The sequence below is a fragment of the Eretmochelys imbricata genome, chromosome 7 (genome assembly GCF_965152235.1).
Source record: "Eretmochelys imbricata isolate rEreImb1 chromosome 7, rEreImb1.hap1, whole genome shotgun sequence".
Taxonomy (NCBI): domain Eukaryota; kingdom Metazoa; phylum Chordata; order Testudines; family Cheloniidae; genus Eretmochelys; species Eretmochelys imbricata.
The window spans coordinates 106,002,712-106,025,213 of NC_135578.1; the positions used below are offsets into that span (position 1 = coordinate 106,002,712).

The 22,502-nt window shown below is 37.5% G+C and overlaps 1 protein-coding gene across 1 annotated transcript in view; it reads right to left on the reverse strand.

Annotated features, from left to right (window-relative positions):
• The window catches only part of LOC144268283 (disintegrin and metalloproteinase domain-containing protein 9-like), a 43,480-nt gene that overhangs the window by 5,344 nt on the left and 15,634 nt on the right, over positions 1-22,502 (reverse strand). The window contains exons 3-20 of the mRNA XM_077822980.1: positions 22,028-22,101; positions 21,252-21,330; positions 20,103-20,179; positions 18,411-18,627; positions 17,776-17,841; positions 17,624-17,695; positions 15,861-16,033; positions 15,340-15,424; positions 14,431-14,552; positions 10,387-10,558; positions 9,683-9,772; positions 8,874-9,069; positions 8,612-8,717; positions 6,715-6,889; positions 5,260-5,340; positions 3,881-3,986; positions 2,631-2,763; positions 832-898 (exon numbers count right to left, since the gene is read on the reverse strand). Coding sequence (XP_077679106.1) covers positions 832-898; positions 2,631-2,763; positions 3,881-3,986; positions 5,260-5,340; positions 6,715-6,889; positions 8,612-8,717; positions 8,874-9,069; positions 9,683-9,772; positions 10,387-10,558; positions 14,431-14,552; positions 15,340-15,424; positions 15,861-16,033; positions 17,624-17,695; positions 17,776-17,841; positions 18,411-18,627; positions 20,103-20,179; positions 21,252-21,330; positions 22,028-22,101 — 2,091 coding nt within the window. The remainder of the gene's footprint in view (positions 1-831; positions 899-2,630; positions 2,764-3,880; positions 3,987-5,259; positions 5,341-6,714; positions 6,890-8,611; positions 8,718-8,873; positions 9,070-9,682; positions 9,773-10,386; positions 10,559-14,430; positions 14,553-15,339; positions 15,425-15,860; positions 16,034-17,623; positions 17,696-17,775; positions 17,842-18,410; positions 18,628-20,102; positions 20,180-21,251; positions 21,331-22,027; positions 22,102-22,502) is intronic.

Genomic DNA, 22,502 nt, shown 5'->3' on the forward strand with positions numbered 1-22,502 from the left:
AAAAGACAAAAAACAGGAATAAAGAAAAGAATAGAGAGGGATTTGGGGAAAACACTGAAGACAGCAGACACAAAACTTAAAGGCATTAGGGGCAAGTCCTCAACATCATGACTATAAAACAACACAAACATTTCAAAATGACACCAGCTTTTTTTTTTTTTTTTTTTTTTTAAATGGATAGTGTGCCAGGGAGATGGGAAAGAGAAAACAAAACTGTGTGTTCCAAACATACTTTCCTATTAATTTAGTTTATTTTTAAAGAGGTTTCTTTAGCAAGGTCACACTTCTAGTATTTTGCTTTATTCCCTAATTTTAAAATCCATGAAAGTTTCAGTGCTTTTTTTTTTCATTTTCTCTGCAAATTCTTCATATTTGCTTAGCATTTCTTATTTATTTTTGCCAGAAATGGACCTATGGGCTGGCTTGGCAATTGCTCTATGTGGATCACAGTTTAGGTCCAGCATTATTTGGGCTAGCAAAGAGCTCTGCAGACTGATGTTCAGTTCCTGTGGGAAGGAAGCACCTCTGGTCAGTACTAAGAGCACTACTGAGTGTTGCCCAGCTTCCCTTTGCTGAATGGAGGATCATGAGGCCAGTGGGTGGTAGAATCTCTCATCCTAACCTAAACAATAATAAAATAGGCCTAAATCCTGAGTAAAATGGTGTAAATCCCTTCAAATGCCCTGTGATATTCGTATGGCTCTAATCTATTATATCACAAAGTCAGACCACACAGAAGTCCAAAAATGCACCATGATTTCTAAAGTACTGTAACTTAGTCATCAGTGAAATTTATTCAACAGGAGAGAGTACGATCATACATTGTCTTACCTGATTATTTATAGTGTTATTCTGGTTAGGTTCATTATTTTGCTTTGGTTGCTGTGTATTGTTATCCCTAGAATAAAATTCACATAATCAGAAAAATTAATATAAATCTAGATTAATTACATTTAAGGAACAGTATGGCCCAGTAGCTAGGGCACTGATCAGGGGTTTGGAGATCAGGGTTCTTTGTCTGGTTCTGTCACTGTATGACCTTGGACAAGTCATTTACTTCTCTGTGTCTCTATTTCCCTTACCACCCTTTATCTGAATTGTCTATTTTGTCTGTAAGATCTTCAGGGCAGGGACTATCTCCTACTGTATGTTTATATAAAGCTTAGTACCACGGGTGCCTCCAGGTGCTACTTAATACAAATATGACAATAAATGAATACAATATATATTAGAAAATAATACTTGAGAAGTGAGTAGAGGAGAGGAACTGAACAGTTTAATTAAAACAAAAAGGTTCCTAAATAGCCACAAACTTTGCTGCCTGAGAAAAACACAAATGCATCGGGAGGCCAAAAGTGTAGAACTACATGAACATAATTTAGGGCAACTTCTGGCCCAGTGTTTCTTTTCTTTTTAATCTTTATTTGGAGATACAGAATTTACAAGTGTGGATTTCATATATATATGTATTTCACAGTTTTAGGGTTTTCTGCATAATTTGTTTCTTACAGAAAAGGATTAATTAAAAAAAAAGAAAGTTCCAATACTGTACCTGATAATGCGTCTGCCTGCACACTGATTTAAATGGTGCCTTGCACATGCACAGTCCACTCACACACTATCAATTACAGGATCAGAGCCTAAATTTCTAGCTTTTTCCATTGTACAGATCATCTTCCGAAACTAACATTGGCTTTCTGAACCATTGCACTGTAACCCAGCCTTACAGAAAACTGCCTCCAGCCAAACAGCAGTTTCAGAGGATGTAAATATGGCAAATCTGAAGCAATGCCTATGATCTAATCAATAACACAATGGAATACAGTATTAACTTTTAAGTTCCCCTAAAGACCAGAGGATGAAATGTCACCTTATTTACAATAACACTGAATCCACTCCCCCTTTTTCAAACTTTAACAGACCCTCAAATTAGACCTTCAAATGTTGATATAATCTCCCTCTACTTCTTCACTGCAACTAATTTAGTGCATCCTACCACCAGTCCTATACTTACTTTTTTCAAAATGTAGTAATTTTTCCAACCTATTCCAGAAAAGAAATGGACTGTATCTGTACTTTTTATCTGTCAAAACCCAGAATTAGTTTATTAATATTCTAAAGAAGTAAGAAGCAATGGGGGATAGAGTTTCCCCAGCTGGAAGATTTTATAACACAGACAGCTATAGTGAGGTACATTTGTGACTAGCTGCACTTAAAGAAAGACATGATACCATCCTTACATGACAAAACATAGAAGCTACAGATCTCTCTTTCTAATTTAATTTACAGAGATGACATTTCATTACCCTGTGAATCTTGCATCGTCCAATCATGAGCATCAAATCTAGAGAAAATCAATAAATACTTAGGCAGATTCTCCCTTTAGGCTGTGGTTAGACTGGGTATTTTGACAACTATTTCTTACTGTTGATAACACCAGGACAATTCTACTGGTGGTAGAAGTGGTGGGAGCCCTAGTACAGACAAAGTCATCACAGGGGTCTGGCTTTATAATACTTGGTGGCATTAAGACCTGCTCTGAGTAGCATTAGAACATGATATATCAAGTGATGAAATACTCTATTGTGACAAGAATGACATTGGTTGTGATGAAAATAAATTTTTGACACCTGTATCGTCTTCTACTTTTCCGGCAAAACCTTCTCTTTATTGCATCTCTCTTGATAAATGCTATTACGACTGCAATCAATACTGGAAGCACAAGCAGGAAAAATACAAGCAAGCCATCTCTAAGTGATGTATCTAGAAAAAAGCAATGCAAACAGCATGAGCTAATCATTTTGTTTAACTTCATTATGCAAACATTTTGCTGCGATATGAACCTTCTTGTTGAGAATGCTAAAACCTTTAAGTAGTCATAGATAAAATTCTGACCAGCATACACATACAAGTAGCTCCAATTAAGTCAATGTAACTAATAGTATAAATCAGACAAGCAGGATCTGGCCCCAGGATCTGCTTGCTTTTTTTTTTTTTTTTAAGAGATGAAAGTAATGTGCTAAGTTTTCTATCTTTTTCCACAATGTTTATTTTTTCAAGATCCCTGAAACGGAAAAACACAATTTCACCTTTAAAAAAAATTATTTGCCTGCACATCCCAATTTTCAGTATTTCCGTGATTCAACATATTTTCTTCAGCACACTGACAAATCAAAAGTAGGTTGTTTTTCTTTTCAAAATAAGAATTCAGTAACAGATAAAAGGTTTTTTATAAAGTTATGGATCAATTAGATTTTTATATAAAAAATAAAAAAGTGTGTAACATGCTCTATGGTATATATAAAAAGCAAGCAGGATTTGGCCCATTCTGCTTATCAGGATTTCCTAAATTTACTTAGATGGGTGGATCAAATCCTGAACACTTTATTCACATGCATGATCCTACCAATTCTTTAAGTGACTAAGGAGCACAGGGTTTAGCCCACAGCTGTAATCAACTTGAACTTTTGTGATGTAAACAGACTTGTATCTGTTTTTGTAATAATATATTTATTTTTGTGTTTTTATAAAAATAATGATTTCTAAACAATTAGAATATTTTTTAAAGAAAAAAATATCAGATTTGTTTTGTAGTACAACCTTACACAATATAAATGTTGGGGCCAGATTGTGAGCAGGACTAAATCCCACCTTATCTCTCTAATATCCTGGCACTGGCACAGCTATAAGTACACTGCAGATAACTCCCTTTAAGTCAGTGGTGTTAAGCCAGCAGAGGATTTTGTCCATCCTCTGGGGTCCTGGTCCATGGCTGGGGCTCCTATGTGCTACCATGATATAAATAAAAAGGAGACGAAAGTAAGTAGTAGTTTATTTTATCAGACATTACAGTCAAACTGAAAGAGCTTCAGTATCCTACCTATATGAGTTGGACCACTGTCAATACTGCCACCATAACCTGATTTATCACAGAAAGGAGGAGCCCATCCAGGATTGCAGTGACAATTCCCATTGTTGTTACACACCTGTGACCACACAAGATACCACAATTAAATAAATGTTTCGTAGCACTGAAATGTCATTTTTGCATTTGTATTATTTAATTCTCCATATTCCATTTGAGAGATGGGAAAAAAGAAGGGTTCCATTCAGGATTGTTAACCAAGAGCCTGACCCAAAGTGCACTGCAGTCAATAAAAGGACTCTCATTGACTTCAACTGGTTTTGGAACAGGGCCCAAATTCCATGCTTGAAGGGGCATTAGGTTCCAAGTCAAAATGAATTTCTTTACAATTGTCACTCATAACACCATAGATTATTTAGATGAAAGACTTATAAAATTGAATAACATCTTGTGTCTATGGTAGCTGTACTCTTTTCTAAAGACTCCTTTTTTATCAGCCATATGAAGTGTTTTATTTGGAAGCCACCTCAGGCTACAGCCTTCAGACCTTTCTGAGCTAGTGGTATGTAAGTAGTACTAGCATGTACCTAGAAAAGTTTGGAACATTACAGCATTTATGGTCAACCCCAGAGTGAGGGTTGGTTGTAGTATAAGAAGCTGAACCTCCTCAGGGTTACTCCCCTGAGAGTACAATGACTCTCACAGATAATCCAATTGAAGTTAATGAGACTCCATGTGGTTGCAAAGGGCTGTGCTAATGGATCCCTTTGTAGAATTGCAGCCTAAACGTGTACATTCATTTAGAACAAATCAGAACTGCCAAATGAACAAATCATATTCAGAGTTGTACATGAAGAACTGTGTGTGAAAACAGAGAGTGGTGGATAGCTGAAGGAGGGATCTTGGCACAACCATTTTTTCTCCTCCATTGGCATTCCCATACATTGTGAGTGATATTGCTGGCTCCTGTGACAGCAAAGCCTCTACAGCAATTAGCCCCTTTTCTCATTTGTCTTGCATAGAACATTGTTTCAAAGGAGAGCTTCTGGGTTTTACTATATCTGGATCCTGTTCTGATTTTTCACACAGGAATATTACATAATTCATTATATTTTCTCTGCAGAGAATTACATTGCTTTCAAAATTGGACAGCACATCTAGTAATGTAATTGGATCTACTTTGCCTATTTCATATTAAATGTACTATCCACATTAGTGATAAATGTTTTACAGTGCATTGGTAACAGGAACTATAGATACAAATAATGAATTTGACTTTTAGTACAGATTAGAAAAAACTAAGCATATGTTTCATTATTTATTTTATTTATTTAGATCTATTGCACCTATCAATAATCTCTAGAAGCCTAATGTAACAAAAACAATATACTTACAGCATGATTATTACACTTCTGCATTACATCGCAGTTGTAACCAAGCTCACTTGCATTAACACATTTAAAGTCTACACAGGCCTGAAAAATATTAAATATCTATTTTAAAAGAGCACTTCAACTACCCTAATATTTTTATACACATAAAATAATATACATAAAAACAGTAATACTGCAAAATGTAAGTGGTGAGAAACAAGGCTGTCTAAAAACACTTGATTCTTTAGAACTCTGGTTTAATTTATCACACATTTTCATGCACTAGGACATACTCTGATGGAAATGAAATCAGAATATGAATCACTATTTATTTTAAAGCTTTGTTAAACCAAACAGCAGGCTTTATGGTACAGAGCTAATAAATACTACTTCTCTGTGTGTATGTATATATAAATGAACATTAAGTATGATTTATTATACCAATATATAGACACACACATGCACACACATACATATAAAACACAAAAAATCTACGAAGAACATTACTTCAACTGCAAAGTTAAGCACTCAAAAATTAGGAAATGCCAGATTTACAGTTGCTCACACAGCCCTATTTCTGCTCCTTGTGTCCCTCCAGTGCACTGACTGAGGCCACGGTGCTGTGAAAAAATAGTATATGATCACATCATTAAAGCTTGTATCATAATGCATATATGCACAAGGGGACTGAATTAAGGTCGTGTGGAGAACCATAGATCTGGAGTCTCCTAACTTTTGAGTGTTTGACTTGGCAATCTTACCAATGTTCTTTGAATGCAGATTTTGTATATAATTTTGTATGTAATTTTCATTTTTTTTAGAACAAGATCAAATAAATTCTACATTGTTCAACGGTAACAAACTCCCATCAGCACAGTGAATCTTGAATGTTCAGCATTGCAGCAGAGTGCTACAACTTGTTCCAACAGCATATGCTGGCCATAGCAGACAGCTGTTTGACTGGGGAGGACATGGGTTGCTGTGTCTAGGGGTGATGGGGAAGTGAGCTGGCTCTCTAATAGGAAGTGGAAAAAGCTGCTCCAACTGTAACCCTGTGTTCCCAATGCAATGTGTGCTGCTGATGCTGCTGCTTCGGTGGTGGCCTGAGCCCTGCCTCTTTATTGATTTTGTCATGCTGCCAAAATTTTCCTGCGGAGTGCAAGGGAGAGAAGGGAAACAGCAATTTTTAACAATTCATATGTCAGTTAAATCTGAATGGAATTTCATGGGACAAATAAAAGGCAATTCCTGTAAGTCTGAGGGGATTCTCCCTGCTGAACATCAAAGGTTATAGTACACACAGACACTCTTTATGAGACAAATATTTTGAGAGTCATGAGCCAATGTGGTTATGAGGAAAATTAAAATGTGGCTTAATGCTTTTGAAAGCTAAGGGTCTTATAGTAAGCTGTATTAAAAAGAGAACTTTTCAGTAAGTGTCATGCATTCTGCAATAACTGCAGTGATCTACCTTACCTTTCCTTTTCCACAAGCAGTTCCCTTTTGAACTTGAGCAGGATCAGGGATATCTGACCCTAGGTCAAAGTCAGAAGTCACACATGAAACACCATCTTGATTGCTGACAACACTAGAAGCAGGAAGATTTTCAAGACTGACAGATGTACACTGAAGTTTGCCACATAGACTATGTCTGTAATAAATGAATAAAATACAAATAGAAGGTAACAGGGAGAAAACAGACTCAATACAAAAATATTATTTTTTAATAAATTCACACAATTTACACTATGAGCCAATAATTTTCTCTTGCTGGAAATCTCATATTCTAAGGAAGTTTTCCCTTCTCTTTTTTTGTGTATGTGTGTGTGTGTATCATATTTTATATATATTGAAGACTGCCTATTCTGAGCCTTTGGCACAATGTAATTTTGTGTGCGTGTGTGTATACAAGGTATTTCCACATTTGAGGGAAAAGAGGAAACATTTCTCTTGCAGGTTATTTAAAAAGAAATGGCATCTGACAGAAGCTGCTCAAAAGCCTGGGATACGAGAAATAATCCCTATGGAGATGCATTAGTGGAGAGAGTCCTGTTGATAAAGAGGATTTATGGTGTCTGATAAATGTATTTTAGCATATGGCAATTTATCAGATGGATATCACCACAATATATGTGTTTGTCTATGGGTATATAAACACACATGCCCCTGCTATAGGCAAGGCCGGTAGCACGGCCTATTAAGGTTGTCCGACACTTCTCATCATAAGAACCTGTTTTAAGTGCTTATAACTTTGCCAGACTTTAACCATTTGGGCTGAAATTTTGCATGCTGGGTATTGCCTCAGGTTGACATTTTTGGAAAAATTCTTACAAAAGGATTAAGCCATTTCCAAGAATGAGGCTAGGGGAAAATATATTGTTTTGTCCGCGTTAAAAAATTTCTGCAAGCTTTTATTTGAACAGTTTTAGCAGCTCTATGCTTTGTAGCAGGAACTTGAAATTTGGCAGGGGAGTGGCCTTTCTGACAGGGTTGTGCCTTTTGCCTTCCCTGTGAAAATCTGCCCAAATTTGGCCAAGTTATAAGCCTTGAAAAACAAATTACAATTCCATATGCTCAGTTCTATAGTGATGAGAACCACAGAAAAGCCCTTCGGGAGATTAATATGTTTGTCTTCAGAGCAGGGTCACACCCCAGGTTATAAAATTATATAATGCAGTGTAGTGCATAACTTTGGCCCTCCTATGTGGTTTTTTATTTTTTACAAGGAAAGGTCTGATGTAGGTCATCTAATTTAAAAATACATGTGATGATGGGCCAGACTCTCTCCTGTGCCAAGATCGGCTGTTTATGGCTACCTGATTCTGTGGCCTGATCTGCCCCATCTTCCATCTAAGTTAGGGGACCATAGGCTGACCTAGGGACTATATGCCATCTGAGAATTAGTGAAGCACAGCCTGATACATCCCCTCCCTCCCACTGTGCTGTGCTGGGAGCGTGGTTGATGCAGGAACTAGGTGGGTCAGCTTTCTGCCATTGAGAGTTCCTATCCATCAAGGGACCTGTCAGCTGGCCAAGTACTGACAGATTATATCTCCTTTCCACGGCCTAAGCAGCACAAAAGGGCTGGTTCAGAGGAGAGAATCTGGTTCAGTTCCTTCAAAAGAACATTTAAGTAAAGTTGAGTTTTATACATATTGTTTACATTGGTTTTAAGAAATTATTTTCATCAATTTAAAACAGACTAATAAAAAATGAAGATAAATGCAGGTAAATTTAATAACTCAGGTAGGCCAAAGTACTGGACCATGTAAGCATTATCTGTATAAATATATACTCTACATTATGGTACTGTTTATATGAATAAATGACAGGAGGAAATATTAGATTCAATTTATACCTGCTAGTCACTTACTCAATGGGACATTTATTGTACGTTCCACTTGACATTCCACAGTTTCCAAATCTATCTCCCTTCAAGTTGGCTACTTCAAAACAAATATCGGGTGCTTTTCTTGCCCCTAAAAGAACAATATCAAATTTTTAACAACTAATATATTCAATAAAAACAAATAATCCACAATGGCTATTTAAATCCTAAGTCCAAGACAGAGCATCTGAGTGAATTTTTCCTATTAATATGAATTCTGTTACACAGACAAACAGTTTAAAAATACCTTGTCCGTAGATAGATTCACACTGTGAATCAAGATTCTGGCAAACCCCACTATAGCAATATTCTTTCATGTTGTTACATGGGTAGCCATTCATGATATATACATCATCTGGGCAGTATGGGTATGTCCCATTGCAGTATTCAGGTAGATCACAGAAATTCATTTTTGGTCTACATTCCACTCCTGCCACTTTAAACTATAAATGGAACAGAAAGTTACTCTGATTATTTTGCAATAGGAGAAATTCTAACACACAGGTATACAATGATTATGTGGTAGGTTCGGAAAGAAAATATGCTTGTAAATTTGAGGAAGATGAACATAGTTCTTCATATCAATATACAGAGCACGTATGCCACTCCTGTGAGTTTTTTGTGGCATGTTGATACAGTTGATGAGCTTGATCCTGCACAGCACTGGTTCAGAGTGTGGCATTTATAAACACCAGATAAAAAGTGATGAGTAGACAGGGGATGCATGGAAACTTGATCCTGCAGTAACGAGAGCACTGCTACATGACATCTAATTACTTCTGCCTAATAGCAGAAGTCAGGCCAGAGACAACACTTCATTTGTAAGCTGAAGATCACACATAAAGCCATGAATCCTCAGACCAAGATTCTCTGTTCACCCACTGTCCCTGCTTTTATCTATATTCCTGAATACGGTTTTGATAATGTATGTACAGGTGTCTAAAGACACTGTGATAGACCCATTTCTAAAAATTAAAAAAAAATATTCACTACTAATTAGTACCAATTGTTTAAGTTAAGAACATAAATTAACAAAAAAGGGTTCCTCCAGCCTACCTTGCAATTTTCACAGCACAACCCTTCAGCACACTGTGATCCAGACTTAAATTTGCAGGTTACAGCATCACAGCAAGGATTAGTACACTCCTATAGCAAAGGCATGAATTAGGCACACAGTGTTTTTACTTTTCTCTATAGTCAGGGGTTTCTGAAGTACACAGTCGGACTAAGTTCTGACCAGAAGCCAAATGTACTGAGTCTCTTTCAGTGTTTGAAGTTTAAAGTTCTCTGTCCTATTGGAAGGCAACATGCAATTTGGCTATCTATCAGAAACTAGAGAGAAATTTTCTTTTTGATTGGCTATTTGCATAGGGATAAGAGCAACAACAGGTTTTCTAAATAGAACAGGGTCCTAGAGAAGCAGAACTCCATAGGTTTCTATTAACAGTTTGTAGCACTCAATATATTTTATTTTCCAAGTTAAGAGTACAATATAGAAATTATTTGTTTTTAGGGGGTTTTTTTTGGTGCCAGAAAAAACCTTCAACTGAACATGGGTTTTTCCTCACCACTGGTATTTGCTAGCATATAATCTAAGTAGTACCAATCACAAGCGCCGGCCTCCTCATTTCCCTGGGGGTGCTTGACCCCTGGTCCGCCTTGGGCCCTGCCCCCACTCTACCCCTTCCCCCAGGGAATGTCTTTGTACAAAACAGGTTGAGATTGAAGCCTGGGTACCCAAATAAACTGAAGTACTGTACCTGGGGTTTGCCACAATCGCATTCTTCATTCTTATCCACCATGTTATTGCCACAGAAAGGTTCTGTGAAAATATCACTTGGTTTTGGAGCATTTTTAAGACAGTTTCCTCCACCATTCAAAATGAGTTTCTCAAAATCATTGGCACTACAAGTGCTGAAATTCTTGGATGCACTAGAAAGCATAATATTGCATTTGTTTGGCATACACATTTTTTGAGTAAAGATCTATTTATTTCAAGCCATTTAATAACAAGGTTCTATACATTGCTTGTGTAGTAGTAGATCATTGGGATCACTCATTTTTTAGATCTACATATTGCAATTAAGGAAAGATATTTCTAGGAGTTAAAAGATACTGCCAGAATTTTAGTCTTTCATATATTCATGGATTTTAAGACCAGAAGGGACTATTAGATCATGTAATCTGACCTCCTGTATAACACAGGCCATTGAATTTCACCCAGTTACCCCTATATTTAACCCAAAGTGTTTGACTACCGCAGGGGTGGGCAAACCTTTAGGCCTGAGATATGGAAATGGTATGGTGGGCCATGAACGCTCATGAAATTGGGATTGGGGTGCAGGAGGGAGTGAGGGCTCTGGCTGGGGGTGCGGGCATTGAGGTGGGGCCAGAAATGAGTTCAGAGTGTGGGAGGGGGCTTTGGGGTGCAGGGGGGTTGGGGGCTCCAGCTGGGGATGCAGGCTCTGGTCTGGGGCTGGGGATGAGGGATTTGGGGTGCAAGAAGGTGCTCCGGGCTGGGATTGAGGGGTTCAGAGGGCAGGAGGGGAATCAGTGCTGGGGCAGGGGGTTGGGGCATGGTAGGGGCTCAGGGGTGCAGGCTCTGGGCGGCACTTACCCCAGGCAGTTCCCGGAGGCAATGGCATGTCCCTCCTACGGCTCCTATGCAGAGGTGCGGCCAGGCGGCTGTGTGTGACACCCCATCCGCAGGCGCCGCCCCTGCAGCTCTCATTGGCCAGAGTTCCTGGCTAAAGGGAGTAGGAGTGGGGCGGGGGCAGCGCGCGGAGCCCCCTGGCTACCCCTAAATGTAGGAGCCAGAGGGAGGACATGACACTGCTTCTGGGAGCTGCGCAGAGCGGCCCCAGACCCCACTCCTCAGCTGGAGCGTGGCAGTGGGGTAAACCCCAGACCCTGCTCCCCAGCGGAAGCTCAAGGACCGGATCAAATTGGCTGATGGGCCAGATGTGGCCCGCAGGCTGTAGTTTGTTCACCCCTGGACTACAGCATGTCTTCCAGAAAGGCATACAGTCTTAATTTGAAGCCATCAAGGATGGAGAATCCACCACTTCCCTTTGTAGTTTGTTTCAGTGGTTAATCATCCTCACTGTTAATTTTCTTTGCCTTATTTCTAACCTGAATGTTTAAGCTTTAACTTTCAACTACTGGTTCCCATTATGCCTCTCTTTGCTAGATTAAGGATTGTGATCTTCTTTTTGATAAGCTAAACAAATGAGTTCTTTAAGTCTCTCACTTTAAGACATTTTTTCCAGCTCTTGAATAATTTTTGTGGATTTTGCACAACACCCCTTATGAGAGAAGGCAACTGTGCTACAGTAAAAATTATTACTTACCTAAAAATTTAACCAAAGTCTTGAATTTACAAAGTATAGTGACATCTACTAGCCATACTATAGTTTGAAGTCTTATTTGTTTAAACCCGATATTTTTGAGGATGGATAACTGAAATTAGACTATAAATAGGGTTGTCGATTAATCATAGTTAACTCACGAAAGTAACTCAAAATAATTAATTGTGATTAATCGCACGGTTAAACAATAGAATACCAGTTGAAATTTATTAAATATTTTTGGAGGTTTTCTACATTTTCAAATATATCCATTTCAATTACAACATAGAATACGAAGTGTACATTGCTCACTTTATATTATTTTTGATTACAAATATTTTCACTGTAAAAATGGTAAAGAAAAGAAAGTATTTTTCAATTTACCTCATACAAGTACTGTACTGCAATCCCTTGACCATGAAAATGCAAATTACAAATGTAGATTTTTTTTGTTACATAACTGCACTCAAAAACGAAAGAATGTAAAACTTCGGAGCCTACAAGTCCACTCAATCCTATTTCTTGTTCAGCCAATGGCTAAGAGAAACAAGTTTGTTTACATTTAAGGGACATAATGCTGCCCACTTCTTAATTACAATGTCACTTGAAAGTGAGAACAGGCATTCACATGGCACTGTTGCAGGTGGTGTCGCAAGATATTTACATGCCAGATGTGCCAAAGATTCATATGCCTCTTCATGCTTTGGCCATCGTTCCAGAGGACATGCTTCCATGCTGATGACACTCGTTTAAAAAAAATGTGTTAATTACATTTGTGACTGAACTCCTTGGGAGGAGAATTTTATGTCTCATGCTCTGTTTTACCTGCATTCTGCCATATATTCCATATTATAGCAGTCTTGGATGATGACCCAGCACATCGTTCATTTTAAGAACACTTTCACTGCAAATTTGACAAAATGCAAAGAAGGTACCAATGTGAGATATCTAAAGATAGCTACAGCACTCGACCCAAGATTCAAGAATCTGAAGTGCGTTCCAAAATCTGAGAGGGATGAGGTGTGGAGCATGCTTTCAGAAGTCTTAAAAGAGCAAAACTCTGATATGGAAACTACAGAACCCAAACCACCATAAAAGAAAATCAACCTTCTGCTGGTGGCAGATGATGAATATGAACATGTGTTAGTCTGCAGTGCTTTAGATAGTTATCGAGCAGAACCCATCATCAGCATGGATGCCCGTCCTCTAGAATCGTGGTTGAAGCATCAAGGGACGTATGAATGTTTAGTGCATCTGGCATGTAAATATCTTGCGATGCGGGCTACAACAGTGCCATGCAAACGCCTGTTCTCATTTTCAGGTGACATTATAAACAAGAAACAGGCAGCATTATCTTCTGCGAATGTAAACAAACTTGTTTGTCTGAGCGATTGGTTGAACAAGAAGTAGGACTGATAGGACTTGTATGCTCTAAAGTTTTACATTGTTTTATTTTTGAATGCAGGGTTTTTTTGTACATAATTCTACATTTGTAAGTTCAACTTTCATGATAAAGAGATTGCACTACAGTACTTGTATTAGGTGAATTGAAAAATACTATTTATTTTGTTTTTTTACAGTGCAAATATTCGTAATAAAAAATAAATATAAAGTGAGCACTGTATACTTTGTATTCTGTGTTGTAATTGAAATCAATATATTTCAAAATGTAGAAAACATCCAAAAATATTTAAATAAATGCTATTCTATTATTGTTTAACAGTGCGATTAATTGCATGATTTAATCGTGATTAATTTTTGTAACTGCGCAATTAATTGCAATTAATTTTTTTAATCGCATGACAGTCCTAAATATAAATGATGTTTAGTTTAGAGGAAGTTCTTTTCCACGTAAAGTCTATTATTTCCATCTTTAATTTCTAATTCTGGTGGGGGTTTCTGAGGGTTTATTGTTGGGCCACAACATTTATTCCAGGCTGAAACTCTGCATTCAAAGTTTAACTGTGGAACTATATATAAATAATGTCTACTATAACAGTGATGGGTTCCTTGATCCTACACAGAGGTTTTCTGCAGAGATACTATGATGTCACAGATTGAACCCTCATAAACATGCATTTATTTTTGCTGAGTCACTCTGATGGCAGGTCAGGTGAGTCCTATTAGCCCCAAACCTAACCCTCAGAACTGCCAACTTGATAATACAATGTAGGTAGAGATGTACATTTTATTTAAATAACTGTAAATGTAAGCCTTAGGAAAGGGAAGTTTGGACCAGATCCAGTGTGTGAATACTATGTTAGGAGCTGGGTGGAAACAGCACACTAACCTCAATCAACTAAGTCCCATTAACTTTTTAACCCTCTAGACTTAAGTTCTCCATACAAAGTCCATTTACTAAGGTTCTCTGAGTTTAATAGGAATTTTACACAGCTGAATAAATCTAATACAAATATGTAATATTAAAAATAAGGTAATAATATTTGGAGCTCTTACTTATCCGTACTGTACATAATGTAGGATGTGGAGCACCTTCCATCATCATGTTTCATACCAAGATTATGCCCCAGCTCATGTGCAACTACTGTGGCATGACGTTGCACATTGTTACCTTTAAGCTAGTAAAGAGAAGCAATTGTTGAAATGAATATGAAAATAAAACATGAAAATAAAGAAATCATGAGAAAACAAGGCAATGATCCTACCGACTGATTTATTTAAGCTATGTCTCTCTAAATGTGTGATGCTATCATAAGGATAGAGCACTAATAGCAAATCAGTGTAATTCTTTATCTATGTATCGGTTTAGAATCAGATTTTGCCATTCTTCCTCATGCTTTTACTCCATCAGTAGTTCCACTGATTTCAATGGGGTTCCTCACAGACTAAAGTACTATTAAATATAAGTACGGTAGGCAGAATTTGGCCCTTATACTGTGTCTGCTGCTGTGGTATCTAATATTATAAGGACAAACCTCCATATCCTAAGTAAGGTGATATTAGCCCTCCCATAGGATTAAGGGAAGGCACAGGCAGCTTAAAGCAAATTTTATCCCACTCTCCCCAAAGTGCACTGAGTGGAATTCTCGTGCACCTAAGAATCTATGGACTTTATGGACTTACAGGTATGGGGATGTGCTTTTCTAGCCAACTTTGAGCTAAATAAATTTAAAAATATGGCCAAAATATAGCTTGAGACTTATCTGAATGAGGTGGACTGGTGCATGAAGGAGAGGGATGTGGCAAAAGGAATTTTATCATCATCCTCAAAAACTAATAGAACAACCCACACCAAACCAAACCTCTTAGCCTTTGATGACTTGGCGGAATAGGTCAGGGAGGTGTGTAGATTTTTTTATTGACTAGATCTGTACATTAATCACTGAGATGAAGTACTGTACTTACAGTGCTGATGGACCCTCCATGGACTTGAGAACAGACTGTACTTACAAAAGCCATTCCAACTGCCCCACTATAGGCACTTCTTCCTCTGCAACATAACGACAGAACATGTGCACTGTTTTGAGAATGGGGCTGAAAGTTCATTGCTTTCTAGTGAAAAAATATTGATGGGTCTGACCCAAATATTATGATGAGTCAAATCTTGGTCTCACTGATGTCAGTGGGAAATTTCCCACTTTCCCAAAGAATTAGGATATGGCTCTCTGATCAGTGTGCCTACACCAACTATATGACATAACTCTTGAAAAATATACATATGCTGTGTTATTGTTTTTGAGTGAAGAATCAGATTAAGAATAAAGATTTAATTACACAAATAATTTCTTGGTGGGCTACAATTAAAGACAAAGCTTTAAATTAGCAGTAGTCCAGTTTCTATTATTTATTCTCATTTGCAAACATAAGCAGTATTACAATTCTGATTTATAGTATGAGGCAAGTTTTTCTAATGAACCAAAACTTACATTATGAGGTGGCTAACATCATTTCTTGAACGCTTAAGAAGATTTTTTTCTCTCCAAGAAACAAATCTATTTAGTACATCTCCAGCTGAACCATCCATTACATTTATGTGATTTTTATCTGACCAGATTTCTAGCCCAATCAAAACAATCTGGATGTTCAATGCATCATACATCTGAAAATACACAATGGTGATTACTTTACATATATGTGAACCAAATTCAACTGAATTCTGAAAAAATCACATCATTATTACCAGTTCAATATTATGTTGACTGGAACAATGGAAGTGTAGGAAAGTTTAGTTCATTTAAATAATTAGTTCACAGTACAAACTGGGCCAGATGCTCCTGTTCTTTATTCAGTCGAAACCTACACTATCATTTATGGGGGGTGGGATGTTACTGAATAAAGATTACAAGACTGAAGGTCTCCTATGTCTATTAGAATTCCTAGCCATATCCTTCAGATGCAAGAGCCCTATGAGTAAGGAATCAGAGGGCCAACACTTGGGGGAAGGGAACTGTTTCATTCATTATCTTGGCTGGTTATCTTGAGGAGAGCCTAGGAACAATTTCATCTCTCTAGTGGATTGTCAGGGACTTATGGAAATTGCTTACGGCTGTGGAATGGGAAACTCCACAGGCAGCAAAGAGGCTAGATCTTCTGAGAGCAACTGGGGATTTTGAGGGTAAACTTTGGCCAGTAGAGGATGGACTATATGCAATGGAAAGATGCCCATTGACTTCAGTGGGAGCTGGATCAAGCCTTTAGTTAGATATTAAAACTTCTTGCCTACATTGATTATTCCTGTGTAGAACAGAGAAGCAGTATGTACCTCATGTAGCACTCCATGTACCATGTTGGAGGGGAGGATTAGCCCCCTAATGCTGATGAAATATTTGATTTTTTTTCTTACGAACACAAACAGGAATGTTCAATCTTTCAGAAATAGTGAAATATTTTGAGGTAAAGTTTAAAAAACCCACTAGCAACAGTCTTCTGTGCTCTTATCCATGTTTTTAGCCTTGTTTTTCATCAGTTATTGCATGAGTCTAGTCACAATGATTCATACATATTCAGAAACGCTATGTTATTTTGCTAAATTTTCAAAGGTACCTCAACTCGATGTCTGAAATTATATGTATACTTTTGCAAACACGTTCTTGGGCTTATGCTTTTGTGCGTACAAAGCTTGGATGTGTAAAACTGCACATTAAAAACTCATGCAAAAATGCAGAGTACAATTTTAGAGGTAGATTTTGAAAATTTGCTGCATTATGAGTGTGATCCTCATCTCTGTTTTGTCCCCTTTATGCCAGGGGAAAGGTCCAGAGCAGCATAATGTGGCTATAAAAGCCTTATATCCAGCTGAGGAAAAATTTCCCTAAGGCTGCCGGCATACATCCTGGCACAGGAGGTTAGTGAGAGGTGGGGAGAGATCTGTCAGAGTTGCCAGAGATTCCAGGTATCCCTGCAGCCCATCGGGCGGCACTGGGAGGGCTGTCCAAGTTATGCCCCTGGAGCAGCCTAAGGTTGAGTGTGTGCAAAGGTGGCTCAAAACCACCTTATCCTCTCTCCCCTGGGCTGAGAGTTCTGTGGTGTACTTCTAACAGTCTTGTCTAGATATTAATTATATGTCTGTATATTAATTATATTTTTCAGTTAGAATACAAACACAGAATACACTAGTTGTACATTGCTATTTGTGTGAAATTAGATAAAGAAGAGACTACTGAATATCCATATGACTGAAATGACCTACCACATCAACATAATTAGTCAGCTCAATTGTTTCCTTTTGCACAGCTACAGGATCAGAATTCTTCTGCAAATACTGTAAAATTCAATATTAGGATGTCAGAGAAAAAATAAATAATTTGATGAAATGTGTTTAATACTAGAGAAACACATTACCCTGTTGTTATCCACAACCATAAATAGTTCCACGTAGCGTCTCTGTGGCAGCACGGCTCGTTTTTTCTGCAAGTTAGAAAATGCAATAAGTTAATATTTTAATTACCAATAAGTCAAGATTTGTATTACTATTTGTTACCATGTTATTGCATATATTTACAAGGCATGCTATCTTGGTTTGGCCTCAAGTTTGTTCGCTTTTTGAGCTTAATTGACAGCTTAAAGATCTACAGCTCAATACTTCAGTGGCAGACAGGCTCTCAGAGGTGGGGGCCTTATGGCATCTTTATATCCACTACCCCTCCAATCCTGTTGCTTTGCCCTCTCATACAGCTTAGAACAGCTTCTGGGCTGCTTTAAGTTGCACTTGACTGCAACAGTCTCCACGTTGCCATTCCGCTATGTGAGGATTTCTGAAGCCCAGCAGTGTTCCAGCCATGCTCAGGGCCCTGAAATGGGGTAAACAAAGAGCTAGCTAGATACACAACCTGGAATGCTCCTACACCAGGGTAAACCCCAGGAAGTCACTTAAGATAGTTTTATAGCCCCTTCTGGTCTCTGAAGCAGCCCCAAAAGAGTTGTATTGGATCCAAGGATCTAAACATTTCTCAAGAGAAAAACACAAATATATTTACCCTAAAAAGCTTTTCCCTGCTGAAAGAACTGTGTGAAACATTTGTATATCTGAGAGAATTCTTCACACTCTTCTCTTGGTGAAGGTTATCATTCAGCACACCACACAGAAAAGGATCTTGTTGAACATATTCTAATGGATAAAATAGGTGCTCAAATGTAGCTGATGTGTCAACTGGCTCCATACCATACTGTTTGTCACCAATGTGAAGGATTCCCCTACAATAATAAAGGTATGAGAAATTATCAAGTAGAATTTCCCGGCACTTGTAAAGGTACAACTTAGATGAATAAACTACAGCTGAATATTTCACTACTAAGAAATTTACACTGTTACCTTATTTTTTTAATATAAACAACTTTCATAACAGGCAAAGGGGAAATTGCCCCTAAAATTAAGTGTCAGGAATGGCTGAGAATTATTCGATTAATAAAGCTGCAGGATGGCTATGGAGTTGCTCTAAAGAAACTATTCTGGATCTCTGCTAGAAAGTCCTTCATTCCTCTTCTACCCACCTTTGCCCTAATTCCTGAAAGTTGCCATGCTGTGGTCATGCACAGAGTAAGGGTTTTGTGCAGCACAATCTCAGTGCACAATGCATCATGCCCAACCTCTTCCCTCCCCACCCCTACGGAGCTGAACTACTCTAGCTCTGCTGTGATGTTGTGTGAGTTCCATCACTTATTTCCCACCACAAAAGAAGCCAAGCCCAAGAGCCTATAGGCATATTCAAGCCACACCAACAGGGAGCTAAGATCAAGGAAGTTGTGGAACCCAGGGAACACTCATGACCATACTTTGAATATCTGCACACATACGGCAAGTGGTGTCTCATTTTGTCAATTCACCACCTTTTAGTCCCCAAGCTGGCCTGTCTGTCTAACAAAAACATTATTGTAATTTAATGTAACAGAGTTACTGTGTGGGTTTTGGAAGCCTGCTTCTAAATGCAAACTTATCAACATCACTGCTATTATTTGTAGAATGATTATAGTGTGCTACACTCTTATGCTATACGGAAACATTAGATAGTGATGCAGAGCAGTTATTTAATTTATTGTTTACACTGTGGTAGCGCACAGGACTCCAAACAGGGCATCTCTGTGCTTGGCCCCATGCCCTATATAATGAAAAACAGTCCCCACCCCCCAAAAAATTTACAATCTAAAGTAAACAATGCTTTTGTTTTGTGAAACTTTTATCTTTAGTAACAGATTAACTTCAGGTTACTCAAACTTTGCCCTGGTGAGGGCTGCACTAGGAATTTGTATATCTTTTGTTTGCATGCTGGAGCAGGTTGCAGTCAATAGGGAGATGCAGCCCTATGGGGGGTTACATGTTCCAACATCACATGCTGTGCTCCATCTACATCCACCAGGCTGCTTAACACAAGATGTAGTATTGCATATTGGGACATCTAGGTGGAATTTTCAAAAGCACTCAGTGTTAACCGAACTCTACTACCATTCACCACTGAATTCAACGGGAAGGAAATTATATTAATGCTCAGCATTTTGAAAATCCATACCCTTGTCCCTGAAAAGCAGCATTACAAAATTGTATAGGTTGAACTTTGGCCACTCCCGGATTCATTCGTTCTCACGTAATAAAAAATGGAGATTCTGAACAACAATACATTTTCTTGGTATATCAGTCAATGATACATTGAAAAGTGAAAAGCAAAAAGTAATACCTAAGACCATCACATGTACTAAGAGCAAGCATAGAATCAGCAACTCCTTCAACAACTCCACCATAGTAACAGTGTGTCTGAAACACAATGAAACCACATAATTAATTACATAACAGTATTTTTTTCATTCAAGTGAAAGACCCAGACTACTTATTTGCACAATAGTTTATTTATTAGGGCCAGATTTTGCCAGCTTTACTCAGAACTCTACAAGTTGTCTCAATTTTCTTCCAGTGGATTACTCTTGGAGTAAAACACTAGTCACTGTGAGTAAGCACAGCAGATTTTGGCCCTTCATTGGTAAAAAAACTGGTAAAATAATTGGTAAAAAAAATTTCGCCTCCTTGACAAGGGAGGGAAAATGCGCAATTTAACCCATTCCCAATGTCTGACAAACCACATGGATCTATTTTGTCCATCCTGTTCTTTGGCAGGTAAATCCTGCTTTTAAAGCCTGAATTGTTCAGGAAGCACGTTTAAACACATATTTAAGTTCTACTGAAGTCTCATGATTAAAGTTGAGTACATATTTAGATGCCTTCCCGAACAGGAATAAACATTGGCATGTGCTTAAGCATTTTCCTGAATCAGGGCCTCAAAACTGGGCAACTTTGCATCTTGATCCAAAAATGTATGTTTCACAATGGCTATATAATCAACTAACCTAATTTCAGTCTTTATGTAAGCTTCCAGAGCATCCTTCTTATACATTCACATATTTCTGAAAACAGGAGTTATTGCAGACACCATGTCATCATAAATAGCAACAGGTTAAACATACTTAGAGTTAAGATTATAGCATGGCAGCCTTATATTTTATGCCCATTGGTAACAATGACATAAAAATACCACACGTTAAAGCAGGAGTGCTCAAGAAGGCCTAAAACTTGATCCAACACAACCTTCTATTATTCTCTAGTTGATCTTTGAGTGCCTTATTCATTGTTGTGAACTCAAGCAATTGTCACTCCTATATCAGGGAAGATACAAACACAACCAGAATTAATGATTGTGTATAAGTATTTTTGTTTAAAAATGTATTTAAATGTATATGCAACCTTGTGGACAGCCTTTGGTGTCACAAAGCTTAGCTCCCCTGTGCTAAAGACACAGTCTGACACAAAAATTGAACTTTAATAAGCACAGTACCTTCATATTTGAATGGGTAGCCTCCAATTTCCCATTTTTGCTGTATGTATATAGTACAAAATCTTCACTAACAAGATTTCTGAAAACAAAAATAAACTGCTGCTGTTTTAAGTGTCTATGACAAAATATACATCAAGTATTGTATTCAGCAATACATTTTGAGGGTAACACTTCGATGATAACTTTACTATTAAATACGGTAGAAGGACATAGAGTGTAAAATAGGATGGTTTTTTTAAAAAATCAGCTGCATCATTTTGAGAATAATTTACTTTTAAAATTTTTGTTACCAAAAAAATCCATAACTGTATTGTTTTTTTAACTTGATTCATTCTTTCAGTTATTGGAAAAGTGGCTGGCCTATAAACTTTTGGGGATTGATAACAACAAAATTAGACAAATTCCTCTACAATAATTAACAAAAATAGGTAGCAGAAATCTAATTTTGCACTGATTTATTTTTCAGTGAGAACTTTTTCTTCTGTAATAAATCTCTATTAATAGTATGCTTTTTGGCACATTGTTTCTTATATACAGTGGAGCTAAGTGAAAATTTCATCAGAATTTTAAAAAAAATGTACTACAATAACATTTTCACATTTTATTTTATCTGTTTTCAAGCCAGCTCCTTTATACACTATTTATTACCACCTCACTTTCGTTAACATACTACCATTTTAGACTGCTTATTCCAAACAATCTTCAATACAAAAATAGTGGTCTCTATTAAGTAAAATCCAAAATTGAAATGCGTCTTAGAATACTGTATAACCTACGTATTTTTCTTTAGTTTTAGGATGTATGTTCCATTTGCAGTTTGAATCGAATAAGAGCGATCATCTGAATGGTCCTGAAAACAAAACAAAAAATATCCCTTGGTTACGCAGTTCCCTACCTGATCATAAATTCATATTTTCTCTAACCAAAAAAGGCACTACTACTACTTCTGTTCAACATTTTAGGTATATAACAAATTTACAAAGAGAGATATTCTTAAAACCTCATGCTTTGTATATTCCACAGTGATGGCGGCATTCCCTGCAATATTTTTTATTATATGCAGAGGCATTGTAGTCATGTCGGTTCCAAGATATTACAGAGAAAAGGTGGACGAAGTAATATCTTTTACTGGATCATCTTCTGTTGGTGAGAGAGATGAGCTTACAAAGAGCTGTTCTTCGGGTATGGGAAATGTAAAAGGACACTCTAAGTTGGTTCAATAAAAGATATTACACTCTTTATCTTTTTATT